This window comes from Orycteropus afer, unplaced genomic scaffold (genome assembly GCF_000298275.1).
Source record: "Orycteropus afer afer isolate SDZICR_OR568_19922 unplaced genomic scaffold, OryAfe1.0 scaffold00005, whole genome shotgun sequence".
In the NCBI taxonomy this organism is placed as follows: domain Eukaryota; kingdom Metazoa; phylum Chordata; class Mammalia; order Tubulidentata; family Orycteropodidae; genus Orycteropus; species Orycteropus afer.
This window is the reverse complement of record NW_006921592.1, coordinates 7,603,370-7,618,410: the sequence shown is the minus strand read 5'-3', so window position 1 is coordinate 7,618,410 and position 15,041 is coordinate 7,603,370. Positions and strand designations below refer to the sequence as shown.

Here is a 15,041-nt window from a genome sequence, read left to right as displayed (position 1 = left end):
CACCTACCCAGCCCCTAGCCCCATCTCCAGGACGCACTGTCGTGACGTCACGCGCCGCCGCCGCTGCAGCCCGCCAGCAAATGAGCGCAGACGGCAGCGGCTCCTGTAGTGCCCGCGCATGCGTATGTGTTACGGCAGTCTGAAGACCTGGCGGAGCCCAGCGTGGAGGGAGGCCTGAGGGTGGCGGGGGCGGAGCGCGCCGCGAGCTGGGGGCATGTCCGTGGCGGGCGCCGTCTAGAGGAAGGCCACGCCGCCGCCACCGCGCTTTCAATCGCGGCGAGACACAAGCGAGCCAGGCTTAGTATCGCTGCTGCGATGCAACGACGGCGGCGCCCTCCGCCACCTGCCTCGCAGCTGTCTGAGAGCTGCGGGGGAGGTGGCCGCGGAGGTGGAGGTGGGAGTGAAGAGGTGGAAGTGCAGTTCTCAGCCGGGCGTTTGGGCTCGGCCGCGGTGGTCTCGGCGGCGGCTGCGCGCAGCACCGAAGAGGAGGAGGAGCGGCTTGAGCGCGAGCATTTCTGGAAGATCATTAATGCCTTCCGCTACTACGGGTAAGGAGTCTACGGTGGTCCCCGGCCCAGCCCATCTGGGCGCCCGCTGCTTGTGGCGAACCCACCGGATCGGTCGCGCTCACGGCGCTCGCCCTCCGGCCGCCACGCCCCCGGGGGCCCCGGACCTGGCAGCCTGAGCTGACCTCTGGGTCCCGGAGTCACCTCACACCAACCCAACCCCTCCCGTTCCGCGTTCTTGCCGCCGTGCCGCTTGCTGCTCAGCCGCTTGTCTTCTGATCTCAAGTTCAAATTAGCTCTTCCATCTGCTTTAAAGATTTGGCTTAGAGGCTGGTGGGGGTGAACGAAAAATCAGAAAATCAAGTTTAGATAATAATTTCATATAGAAGGTGATGATGGTAAAGTCATCCAGTATTAGACGTGATTTGTATGTGCCTTCAAAGCCCGGAACGTAGGGAGATCCCAAGTTCACCGACACGTGGGATGCTGTAGGACACATTTTCCTAAACTGTTAGCAGTTCTTGTGAGAGCTGCGTAAGATTTCTATCCTGTCCCCCTTGGCTCTGTGCACAGCATGCACGTTTGTGGTGATTGATTACTGCTGATTAGTGTTTTTACCGAATGGGTGAATGAGGCTCTAAAGTTTACTCATTATTAATGAGGGAAATGCTGGAGAGAAGGCACATATAAGCAGCCTTCAGGTTCATTTATTCTGCAAATAGTATTGAATGCTGACTGTGGGCTGGGGTGTGGCCTTTAAGTATGCTCTGTTTCTCATTGATAATTCAGCTTTTTTTTTTCCACATTTCTTCTAACTAGTGAATTTCTTTTAAATGTTAAAATAGCTTAATCACAAATTTATAGTTCTAAGTTCTGAAAGGCACTTAAATCAACCGATTTTTAGCTAAAGAACACTATTCATGTGATAGATACGTGAATCCACTGATGGCTATGTCTGAGGCTACAATTGGAAACAGACTGACAGGACCTCCTTAGGAGGCAAAGCTCTGCTCTTACGTGGGCCCCTGCTGTGCTTTATAAAAACTTTTTGTTTGTTCATCTTTGTGTTGAAGTTGTTCACGTATATTAATCTTTGCTTTTCTGTGACCTCCTCAAGGGCAGAGCGCCTGAGCCTTATTTTTATGGAACCAGTTCCTGGCATAGTTGTTGATGCTCTATTTTTAACAAATAAAAACGTAGCAAAGAAATACATCTGCCATCCTCAAATAGTCTGTCAGGTTTTTGACTGTTGGGTAAACTAGTGCAATAGTAATTTTGAATTAGAAACCTGCTTCATAAAAGCTTAACAGTTAGTTAGGGTCTGATTAAAGGAGTTTGGTTTTTCTGCTTTGGGTGGAGCAAAGTTTTCATGACTAACCTAAAGGTTGACTGTTGGAGCCCACAGAGCAGCACCACAGAAGAAAGGCCGGGTGATGTGTTTCTGTAAAGTTACAGCCAGGAAAACCCTGTGGAGTGCTCTACTCAGTAACGTGTGTGATGTCAATTTTTCGGACTTTTCAGATTTTTACAAAATAATTTCCTAATTAAACCCAGGCAGAGGGACCATTACTTAAGGAGCCAAAAGACAAATAGCAGTTTGGGGATTTTGTTTCTCCAGATTTAGTAGCAACAGAGGGAGGAAGGCAGACATCCAGAGATTTTAATTTGACTCAAGAATTGTGCCTGGAAGAACCATGCGATAAAGGGAAGCAGCTGGACAGCAGATAGCCTGAAGTGCAGAAAAACCTGGTACATTTTACTATTGGAAACTTTAAAAAGAATACTGGGAAATGGATTAGAAATCTAGTAGATTTGTTTAGTTGAATGTGTATAATAATTGTACCCAGTTTAATATATCAGGACTAATTTAGATTTAGATACCAAAGAACCTTTGTTAGGCTCTATAGAAAATGGTATCTATGGGCATGTTCTGGTGGTTAGGATACTATTACCTGTCCTTACCAAGGAAATCTTATTTATTTATTTTAAATCATTTTTTATTTGCATGTACCCTCTAGATGAAACAATTCAAATACATTAACTGAAAATAAACCCATTGCTATTGGATCGATTCCGACCCTGTAGGACAGAGTAGAACTGGCCTATAGGATTTCCAAGATAGTAATCTTCATTGAAGTGGATTATCACATCTTTCTCCTGTGAAGCAGCTGGTGGATTTGAACCGCCAACCTTTTGGTAGCTGAGCACTTAACCACTGTGCCACTAGAGCTTCTTGAACTGAAAATAGCATATGATTAAAAATAAGCTTTTAAAATGTCACTTAAAGGACTAGGTGAATGGAAAGCATCGTGTTGCAAGAAACACAGTGGATTGTCATATTCTAGCATTTTATAGTCAGCTGGCTAAATTCAAGTTTAAATTAAGCACAATTTAAAATTCAGTTCCTCAGTTTCATTAGCTGCATTTCAAGTGCTCAGTAGTTCCATGTGGCTGGAGTCTGCGTATTGGCTGGTGCAGACACAGACCCTCTGCATCATCTGATGAGGAGCAATCCTGTCCCAGGCCCTTTCCCAAGCACTTCCAAGTTTGGGAGGGTTTAGGTTTACTGCAAAAATGTCTTTTCAGTCAATATGTAGGGGATTTTAGATTAAAAAAATCAAAGGGCAAGAAATGTTTTCTGACTAATATTTTCTCTTTCCAGTGGCTTAATTTCATATTTCCTACAGATTTTGATGAGATGACATATTTTAATAAGGGTAAAAATGGTTGTAGCATTATACTGAATAGCAAACATGTTGTTAGCCTTAAAACATTACTCTTGTTATGAAGAATTGCCTAGCCAGGTGGAAAATACTACAGTTGAAGAATCAAATGTCTTCTTAGAAACATCTCATATTTAGAAGAAATGATGAGATTAGATTTTTAAAATGGAAATTTGGAACTAGTTTTCACAGATGAACAGATAGGCATATAACAAGGTAAGCAACTTGCGTAGGGTGACACATCCAAACTGTGATGAGAGTATGACCTGAAATCTAAAACGGAACACAAAGATTTTACCTTGTGTTAATAAGCAGTGATATTAGTAAGACAAATTTAACCTTGGGTATTTTAATAACTAGGAGCCCCTGGGTGGTGCATACAGTTAATGTGCTTAGCTGCTAACTGAAAAATCTCGAAGGTTTGAGTTCACCCAGAGGAGCCTGGAAAGAGAGCCCTGGCATGCTGCTTCAGAGACACCCTGTGGAGAACACTTCTACTGTAACACACGTGGGGTTGCTGTGGGCCAGAGTTAGCTTGACAGCAGCTGGTACTGATATATTTAATAAATATTGAACTGTTGAGACAGACTATTTCTGATAAGAAATAAAGTCTATTTGTTTTTAACAAATAGAACAACAAATAAAAAAATACTGGTTTTCCTCTTTGGAATCCCTACACTAGTTGTTTAACTAGTGTAGAAAAACGGGCCTCTGACTGTGGCCTTTGACTCACACATAGTATCAGACCCATACTGATGAAAGGTGACTGATTTAGAGTTGGGGCGAAGACCAGCTTTCTAGGATTTCTGGCAACTTGGAAGTAGAGATACTTTGAGGAAATAGGGCTACTGATTGAGCTCTCTTCTTGCAACCCTTGAGGATGTGGCTGCCTGATGCTGAGCTAGTTCAGAACCAGAGTGTTGGTAATACATTCATTTAAAGCAGGGTTCAGCAAGGTTTTTCTTTAAATGCCCAGATAATAAATATTTAAGGCTCTGGACTTCTGACAGTTTCTGTTGCAGCTATTCAACTTCGCCGCTGTAGTGAGAAAGCAATCACACAATATGTAAACAAATGGATGTGACTGGGTTCCAGTAAAGGTATTAGAGAAACAGGCCAAGTAGCTATTGGGCCATAGTTTGCCAGCCCATACCTTTAAGCATGTTGATAATGGAAGTATTCTCACAATAGAGAAGTTAGCCCTAATTGTAGTGATATAGTAGGAATTGTACTATTTTCACAATTTTGATAAGACTTCCTACCCACTTTAAGAATGCCGGTGTGGATGTATGTGAGGATACCTTTGCACACGTTAGATAACCAAGGAGTAAGGAATATGCTGTACCTCAGCCTGCTCTGTTTAGTGGCTTCACTTCTGTACTAGGAATTGACAGCATGTTTGTGAGACTACTCTGACCAATTCAAGTCTTCTCAATAACGCAGCATCTTTGGAAATAAGTGGTGTCCATGCAAAAACAAAGGTGGCACCTTGGAAGCATAATTGTAAGTTTATTTATTGTTTATTTTTTACATATGCTGAGGTATGAAGATTCAGTGGTGGCATAGATGTGTCTTGTATTTTAGAAGAATTCTTCAGTGATTAATAGTGGTGGTGGTGTATGATTTTGGATTTCAGGTAAGACTCTCACCATAATTTGGTTGTGTAACCATAGGCAAGTTGCTTACCTTGTTTATGCCTATCTCCTTACCTATGAAAATTAGTTATAAATTTCAATTTCTGGAATTTCACCTGACCATATTTCAAGGCTGGGAATAACATTTCTAGGAGTCCTTAAGAGATGTAATGAGTGTGTGAGGTAAAGCAGCAGAGATGAGATAATTTGCAGATAGTCTTATAAAGTAGAATCCAGGGATCAGTGCTTCTTTTCTTGATTGTGGGCACTGAGAAAAGAGGCATCTTAGGAAGACTCCTTGGATTCTGACTTGGGTTAGATGCATGAAGCTGATGTAGAAGGGACAAGGTTTTCAGTGAGTTAGGCATTAAGTTTAGTTTTAGATGTTGATTTTTCAGGTGAGGGCAGGAAGTTGTAGCATTTAGTATCCAGGGATACTAGGAATGAAATACTGTGAGACTATTTAACTTGTTAACTGAGTTGATTTCAACTCAAAGCAACCCTATAGGACAAGGCAAAACTACCCCATAGGGTTTCCAAAGCTGTAATGGTGTATTCATCCCATGGAGCAGCTGGTAGATTTGAACCGTCTGTCTCTTGGTCAGCAACTGAATACTTTAACCACTGTGCCACAAGGGCTCCTTAACTTGTTGACAGTGAATCGTAACTGTTGCAGCTCTATTTGCCTAACTTGTTATTAACTTCCATAAAGGCAGGGCCTGACTCATGGCAATTCCGCGCGTGCAACAGACTGAAATGCTTCCTGGGCCTGTGCCATCCCCGTGATCAGTTACAGATCAGACCATTGTGATCCATAGAATTTGCACTGGCTGATTTTTCAGAAGTGGATTGTGAGGGCTGTCTTCCTCGACTGTCTTAATCTGGAAGCTCCACAGAGAACTGCTCAGCAGCTTGCAAGCCCCCACTGACAGATTGGTGGCTGCACATGATTGAACCCAGGTGTCTAGCATGGAAGGGAAGAATTCTGTCACTCATCCAGCAGTGTCTCCATTAGCCTAACTGTGGCTACTTTGAATAGTTCCGTTTAGCATCCTAGTCTACAGATAGGAATGTAAATTGATAGTAGTCTTTCTGAAAATCAGTTTGTATCAAGAGACTTAAAAATACTTATCTTTTCTGAACTGATAATTTGACTTCTAGGAATTTGTAATTTGTTCCCCCTAAAATATAGAGAACTTTTGAACATAGAAAGTATCTAAATGTCCAGTAGTTGAGAAATAGCTAAGTAAATTTTGGTTGCATATAATGGAATGATTATAGCCTAAGGCAGTTGACTGCTAACCAGAAGGCTGGCAATTTAAACCCATCAGCCACTCCTCAGGAGGAAGACTGGGCAATCTACTTCTGTGGAGATACCACCGTGGAAACCCAAGGAGGGGTTGCTATGTGTCAGGAGTGGCTCAGTGGCAGTGAGTTTGGTTTTTTGGTATAGCCATTATGTTATAGCCATTACATTATGTTTGAGAGTATTTTCCTGGCCTAGGAAAATACTTAATTATAGGATGAGGACAAGTTGTTCTCAAACTTAGATGTGTGATCAACTGAGGATCTTATTAAAAGGCAGATTCTGATTGAGTTGGTCTTGGATGGGACCTGAGATTCTGCATTTCTATCCACTTCCAAGTGATCTGCTATTCTGTGTACCACCTTTCAAATGAAAAGGTGCCAGATGACTTTATCTGCAACAACAACAAAGCAAAAGGTTAGAAGTGGCTGCTGCTGTAAGAAGGATTACTAATAGTTTTTTTTTTTTTTTTTCCCTGAGTTCTTTAGCTTTGCTGTAATTTCCATGTTTTCACTGTGAACATAGTAGTTATATAAATTAGAGACTATTTTTGAGCCCTTACCGTGTTTTCAGACACTGGGCTAAGTGTTATTCTTGTGTTATTTTCTGCAATTTTCAGTGAAACCTTGTCGAGTAGGCAGAGGAGCATATAGTTAACCTACCCCATAGGGTTATATGAGGATTATAAGGGGATTTTTCAGAGTAATCTATATTAGGTGACTTGATGTAGTAGTTGTTGTTGTGATGTGCCATCGAGTCAGATCCAACTCATAGCGACCCCTCCTTGGGTTTCCAAGGCAGGATCACTACGGAATTAGATTGCCCAACCTTCCTTCCGAGGAGTGGCTGGTGGGTTTGAACCGCCAGCCTTCTGTTTAGCAATCAAGTGCCGTAGGCACTACGCCACCAGAGCTCCTGATCTAGTAATAGCATTTATTAAATTTCAATAAATGGTAGCTACTAAATCCTCATCATAATTTTTGTTGTTATTATCTTATTTTCATAGATAAGACAGTTGGATGCCAGAGAAAGGAATAATTTGCCCAGGGTCACATACCAAGTAGCTGTCATAACCTGGATTTTAACTCACACGTCTGACTTAAGAACCCACTTTTACACTCTCTCCAAGGGGGAAAAAAAAATAAATTCAGCCACTACTGCCATTTTGATTTCTTTACATGATCTGCACAACCTTACCATCTTCAAAAAAAAAAAAAAAAGGCTTAGGAAAACATGCCAGGTATTTGCTTAAGTTTTATTAAGAGGTTTTTCTGAACTTGTTTAAGTATTACTGGTTAAGAAATTAGAGAGTAATTTGCAACAAGAATGTAAAAATGAAATAATTATTTGGATGTATATAGAGATGAGGCAACTAAATGAAAACAATGCTTTTTATTTTCATTCAGCATTGAACAAATAAGAATGTTTAAAAGAAATACACGTATGTTTATGTGTGATTGTATGTGGATAAGAAATTTGGATGCTAGCCAGAAGGTTGGCTGTTCAAACCCACCAGCTGCTGTTCGGGAGGAATATGGGCCAGTCTACCTCTGTAAAGATTTACAACTTTGGAAACCCAATGGGGATGACTGTGAGTCACAGTTGACTCAGTGGCAGTGGGTATGTGTATGTATGTATAATGTAAAAGTGATACAATGAATATCCACAGACCTGCCATTCAGTTTTAAAAAATATTATCCTTTCTCTTTTCCTTCAGAAAATCTTGAATTTTCATTTCCTTGCTTTCCTTTCAATTTTTCCAACATGTGCAGTTCTAAAACAGTATACTGTTCAGTTTTTTATGTAATGGTATTATACGTTATGTATTTGCAAAAAAGGCATGAAGGCAGCATCTTCTGACCTCCTCCAACCTCACAAATGGGAAATAGAGTCACTGTCAGCAATCCAAGGCTTATTCCTAAGAGGCCAGACATGCTGCCGCCCTCCAGTTTTGTATCAATTCTGATACCAACCATCCCTCCCTCAGCACTCATTACTTCTCTGCTGGGTTGGATAATCTGTTGCAATGGCCACAGAATTTACAGACAATACTCAGGATTATGGCTACAATTGAGGTTCAGGAAGGCGCTCAGGGTACAATTCTTCAACCAAGACAGTCTCTCCTCTGCTATATCCTCAGGCACTCTTCTTGGCCTAGCTTCTGTCCTGTAGGGCCTTTTAGCTCTGCCGATAGGTACAGCTAGGTGCACCCCACTCTGCCAGCAAGCCTCCTGCCCAAAGGCACTCAGCTTTCTCACTCTGCTCTGTCTCGTGCATTTTGGTTCCACTGCCTTCGTCTTTCAGCTGGGTGTCTCTGCCAAGCAGGGCCAGCACAGGGATCTTGAGTCCAAGGATGCGTTCTGCTCCACTCCACCTCCGGCAGTTCTCTCTTGACGGCAGTCAGATCCCCCCTTCTATCTCTTGTTGTGGTGTTGTTGTTATGTGCTGTTGAGTCGGACCCGACTTATAGAGACCCCTCCTTGGGTTTCCAAGGCAGAATCACTACGGAAGTAGATTGCCCCGTCTTCCTTCCGAGGAGTGGCCTGGTGGGTTTGAACCGCCAGCCTTCTGGTTAGCAGTCAAGTGCCTTTAGGTACGCTACCAGAGCTCCCCCTTCTATCTCTAGGGAGACTCATTTTAAGCCCAGCAGCATGACAAAATTAACCAGTCTTCACATTAGAGTTTCATACACCTCTGTTTGCATGGTCCTACCCGATAACCTGGAGTTACAAACACTATGGCTAGAAATGCCATACCAAGTAATTACTGTACCACGGTATTCTTATGCAACTTGCTTTTTTCAGTAATTATATTGCAGTCTTGAGTTTTAACCATATTATGTGTAACTATAAATTATTCATTTTTCTATATTGTATAACTGTACAATTTCTTTCTTCAGTCTGCTTTGATGAACCTCTAGGTTGTCTCCAGATTTTTTGTTTCCTTTGTCATTGCTGTAAAGAATATGATTTATGTTTCTTATTGCCCGTGTACAGGAGTTTGTTAAGAGTGTATTATGTCTGCCTGTAATTGCTGGGTCATAGGGCATGTAATAATGCTAAATGGTGTACTAATTTATGCACCCACTGTCAATGTATTATAAATGTTCTAATTATTCTGCATTTTCACCAGCTTTTTGTATTGTCAGACTTTTAAGTTTTACCCATCTGATTTATGTAAGTAGTTCCCAAAGGGACCTTTAAGGTTATATAGAAACTTTCACAATGGAACTGTGAATCTTACCAGGCAAAACCCTATAGAATTTTAATTCTTCAATTTCTTACTACTTCTGAGTACATTAACTATTTTATGGTATATATATTTTTTAAAATTCAACTTGATTGGCTTTTAGTAGCTAACTAAAATACATTTTGTGTATATTCTTAAGTAGTTTTAAAGTAGCATTCTGCTACTTAATACTGGTGGAGAAATCTGAAGTATTCAGCTACCTTTGCTGAAAATTTTGTTTGGAAATTTAAATAGAAATAAACTAATTGTACATTAATCGTTTTTTTTTTTTCCTCCTTCCTTATTGGTGCAGAAGTTCACTTTTAGTAGTCATAAACCATTTGTCTCGTTTGGTTGCTTAGAGAAAAACTACAACAAAGTAAAAACATAAAACTTTCTAAGTTGAAATCCATTTAGGTAGAAGGTTGTTAATATCAGGACACTATCCAGCATTATAAATTATAATTGTAGAGAAAGACAGGCTTAAAATAAAATTAGCTTCTGATGAGAATTTTTTTGCCAATTTAAAAAACACCTTTTATGTTCTAGCACCAGTATGCATGAGCGAGTACACCGAACAGAAAGACAGTTTCGATCACTTCCTGATAATCAACAGAAACTACTTCCTCAGTTTCTTCTTCACTTGGACAAGATCCGGAATTGCGTTGATCATAATCAAGAAATACTACTGACCATTGTGAATGATTGCATACATATGTTTGAAAATAAAGAATATGGAGAAGATGTATGTGAAAATTTGTTCTGTTTGCTTTCGTTTTTAGGGTTTAACTTGTATATTTGGAGGTCTTGAGTTTTTCCTTCTGGATTTCATTTTTATCATTTTTACGGGTCATTTACTCACAGAGCATTTCCACTGAGATGCTCAGTCACTTGATTAGGCTTAATGGTAAATAGAACAGTGAGCCAGAAATTGGATTTGTACACTTGATTTTTTTTAGTATTAAGATAATTATTTGCTTTTTGATACACTTTAAATAGTGTTCTGACTATTTTGGTGTATAGGGTTAGTGACTGAAATGCTTATAAACAACTTTATAAACAGCTTTCTAAAATTAATTTCCCTTTCTAAACATTTCTTAATATCTTGTATCTACTGCTATTCATCTTTTACTTTAAGAAATTAATTTCACTTATAAATCTCAAGGGACTGGCAGTAATAGGAACTGAAGTGCTCTTTTGGTATCCACAGGATAGATATAGTTGGGCCACTTGAGTGGGAGCTTCTCCGTGCTACCCAATCAGTTACCTGGAGGGACTTTCTTCCCTCTCTAGGTCTCCATAGCAGCTCAGTTCTGGTCCTCTCCTAAATAAAGACTGCTTAATCATATGGTGGTTTTGTGATTAATGGACCTTACTCTATTGAGGACTGAGGTGAGACCACCAAACTTCTCATTTAGCATCTCAAGCTGCATTGAACCCTGGTTGAGGTGAGAGGCTAGTGATCTGTCCGCTAAACCATGTGTACAGCCCCTTAGTAGCATGTCTGTTTAACGCTATTCAGGATGGATTGCTTTCTTAAAAGTTATCTGATTTCTGTTTTTTAAACAGGGGAATGGAAAGATTATGCCAGCATCTACATTTGACATGGATAAGTTAAAATCCACATTGAAACAGTTTGTGAGAGACTGGAGTGAAACTGGGAAAACAGAGAGGGATGCCTGCTACCAGCCAATCATTAAAGAAATTTTAAAAAATTTTCCAAAAGAGACATGGTAAATAGTACCTTGTTTTTAACTTATTTTCTTCAGATGTAAATGCTTTGAGTTTTTTTTATAAAACATTTCATGGTTTTAATTCATTTTTACAGTTATCTGCCTATATGCATGGGTGTTAATATTTGTTATTTGGAGCTTTGCCCAAGTAAAGTTGCAAATTAATATTTTGAATAATTTTTGCTGTACTACTTACTGGAAATTAGTCTATTTAGAAACTAAATGAGGGTAGGTTGAATGTTCATTGTCAACAGTGTCTATCTTTTTGTATCTTGCTTTATGACAGAGCAAAAAGCTGCAAACTGTTTTAATTTTCCTCATTATGACATACTTATAAGCAAATAAAGGATCTATGTCTTAGAATAGAGGTTCTTAACTTTTTTGTGCTGTGGAATCTGGACAGTGTCGCTTACGAATCCTTTTTCAAATGAACATTTTTAAGTGAATATAATGAAATGTGTAGGATTACAAAGAAACCTATTATTTTGAAATACAACGATCAAAATCTTTAAAAAGCAAATTTGTGATATAATGATGAATACACTTTCTACCATACATTGCATTAAATAAAATTGAAAAGTGTAATTATAATATGAAAATACTGAATAATATATACTTTATTTTGAGAAGCTCGGTAACTGATGTGAAATGAAAATACATATGGTTTATTGATGAGAAAAGTGTAGGTACTGCTAAAACTGGTGTTGTAGTTATATAGATTCATAATTGAATAAAAAAAATCGGTTAAAGGTTAATGAAAATTAAAATCTATTTTTTCCCACATCCCATTCAGTGACTCAGTGAATTCTATCCACAGACCCCTTAGGTCTGTGAATCCTTGGTTGGGAACCTCTGGTTTAGAGGCTATGTATTTAGAGATAACAACTGATTAGACTTCAGTCAGTTATTCTGAGATTACTATTACATTTTAAAGGATCTTTATAGAGAGTCTTCTTTTTCTCATCTTTTTTTCCTCAATAATTGCTATTTTAAGTTTGGATGTGTCCTTCCAGAATTTTCAATATCTTTGTCTCTTTTTTTTAACATAATAATTTGAAATAATTTCAGAATTACAGAGAAGTTGTAATAATTACACAGTCCTCTCACACCCATTTTCTGAATTCACCACTACTTTTTTTTAATGTTTTGCCACATTTGCTTTATTATTTTCTCCCCCGTGTGTGTATATAATGAAACCATATATATGCATAATTATATTTTAAACTCTTCAAATGATTAATTTTCATACATTGTGCATTTTTACTGCTCAGTAACTTGGTTTATTTCCTGAGAAAAATGATATTCTCTTATAAATAGGGCAGTTACCAAATTGAGGAGATTTAACCTTGATGTAATACTGTTATCTAAGTATAAAGTTTTAGCCATTATCCCAATAATGTCTTTCATGTTTATTTTTCCCTCCAGTTTAGAATATTGTATTGTATTTAATTATCATGTCTTTTAATCTTTTAATGTGAAACACTTCCATTGCCCTTGTCTTTCATGTCATTGACATTTTTTAAAAACTGAAGGACGTTATAGAATATTCCTTAGTTTGAGATTATTTGATACTTCTTCATGATTAGATCCAGATTATATATCCCTAACTGTAATTGAAGGAGCACTGGTGGCACATTGCCCAAGGCATTTTGACTGCTAACCAGAAGGTTGGTGGTTCAAACCCACCAGCAACTCCACAGAAGGAAGATGGGGCAATCTACTTCCGTAAAGACTTACCCTTTTGGAAACCCAATGGGGGTCATTATGAATTGGAATCGAATTGGTGGCAGTGGGTTTTTTTAAACCATAATTGACATTGTGTTCTCCTCACGGTATCACATCCATAGACATACAAAGCTTATCAGCCTGTCATTGATATGCCTTTCATCGATGATAATAATTTTGATCACCTGTTTAAGATGTTACTTGGTTTCTCCATAGTTCTGTTTCTCTTCTTCCAACTAATAAGCAATTTCTGCAGCCCCAGTTACTTTGAGACCACACAAGTAATATCCTGTTCCTCATCAAACTTTCCCACCTAGAATTGTCATCATACATTGATGACTCTTGCTTAAAACAGTCTTTATTCTGGTAGTTGTGCTTGGTGATTTTCAAGCTCTACTGTTCTCTCCAGAATAAATGCATTGCCATTCTACTGCAAGAAAGAGCCCCCTTTTCTCCCCTAATTATATGTCTAACAATTACCAGAATGGACTCATTGTTCCTATTTAATTCAGAGATTTATAATCCACTGGAATTGTTACCGTAGAGTTGATTCTGACTCATGGCAGCCCCATTCGTTAGAGAATAGAACTGCTCTGTGGGATTTTCTTGGTTGTAATCTTCAGAAGCGATCGTCAGGACTTTTCTTCCATAGTGCCACTGGATGGGTCAAACTGCAGTCGAGTTCAAACTATTTGTACCACCTCAGGGACTTTATAATTCATTACTGTTTCTTTAAATTTATTATTCATTCAAATTGCATTAGAACTGTTCAGCAGGAGTCTTAATCTTGTCACTTGTCTTAAAACTGTTGAGGGTGAGGTGTTTTATTTTTTCTTTTCGCTCAGGTTTTTTTTTTTTTTTTGTAGCAAAATTTATGCATCTTTTGTTTGCATCTGAGTCTTGAGTCATACTTAGAAAGTCTTTCTTTATGCTCATGGTATAGAAGGATATGTTTTCTTCTAGTGCTTGTATATCATGCTAGGTAAATTAGAGGGTTAGTGTGGTGGTTATGTTTGTGTGTCAACTTGGCGGGGCCTGGTTGAGTGTCTGGGCAGCTGGTGGTAGTTATTCCCCATGATGAGACTGGTAATCAGTTCTGTGGTGGGATCTACCACAAGCAGCTGAGTAGCTGCTTTGGATATGTAGTCTGCTTCCTGTATATAAGGAGAAGCTTTGGGAATGGTCTCTAGCCTATGGCATGCTTGGACCCTGCATGTAGCCATGTCGTTATTCAGCACCCTGCCATGCTCTGCCAACCTTGGGATTTACGATGTACTTGAATTAATGGCCTGCTGTGTTGTTTGGTAACATTGGGACTGTGCCATTTTATTTGTTGACCTTGGGCTTGTTAGCCTCAGCAGCCAGTAGCTGTCTGAGTGAAGAGATGCCTCTAGCTTCAGTGGGTCGGGAGCAAAAACAAGGAGAGCTGAAGACCAAAGTCGAGGGGTCCCTAGAGCCTGGCATTTTGAACTCGGACTTCTAGCCTCCAGAACTGTAAGAAAATAAAACTCTTGTTTGTTAAGGCCATCCCATTTATGGTATATTCTTCTCAGAGTGGTACTAGGTAACTAGAACAGTCAGCAGAAAAGGAGAAGACCTTCGACGAGATGGATTGACGCAGTGGCTGTGATGATGGGCTCAAGCATGGCAACAGATGACAAGGATGATGCAGAACCAGGCATCGTTTCATTCTGTTGTACATAGAGTAGCTGTGAGTTGTAACTGACTCAGCAGCTCCTAACAGTACAAGCACTAGAAGAAAACATGGCCTGTAGTTTTCTTGCGGTGTGTTTGTCAGGTTTGGTATCAGGATTATGTTTGCTTCATAGAATGAATTAGGGAGTATTCTTTCTCTTATCTTTTGGAAAGTTTAAACAGTATTGGTGTCAATTCTTTAAATGTTTGGTAGAATTCCCTAGTGAAGCCATCTGGTCTAGGACTTTTTTGTGTGTGTTGGGAGGTTTTTGATCACTGACTTTCTCTGCACTTGTTCTGGGTCTGTTGAGAGTTTTAGTTTCCTCTTAGGTCAGTGTGTGTAGGTTGTGTGCCTCTAAGAGTTTGTCCATTTCATCTAGATTATCCAGTTTGTTGCTATACAGCTTTTCATAATATTCTGTCACAATTCTATTTATTTCTGTCAGGTCAATTGTAATGTTTCCCCTTTCATTTCTTATTTTGGTTGTTTG

General features: G+C 39.4%; 1 protein-coding gene across 1 annotated transcript in view; it reads left to right on the top strand.

Moving 5' to 3' along the window:
* Positions 1-315: 315 nt before the first annotated feature.
* The window catches only part of CARNMT1 (carnosine N-methyltransferase 1), a 65,396-nt gene continuing 50,670 nt past the window's right edge, over positions 316-15,041 (top strand). The window contains exons 1-3 of the mRNA XM_007938540.2: positions 316-548; positions 9,947-10,142; positions 10,967-11,130. Coding sequence (XP_007936731.1) covers positions 316-548; positions 9,947-10,142; positions 10,967-11,130 — 593 coding nt within the window. The remainder of the gene's footprint in view (positions 549-9,946; positions 10,143-10,966; positions 11,131-15,041) is intronic.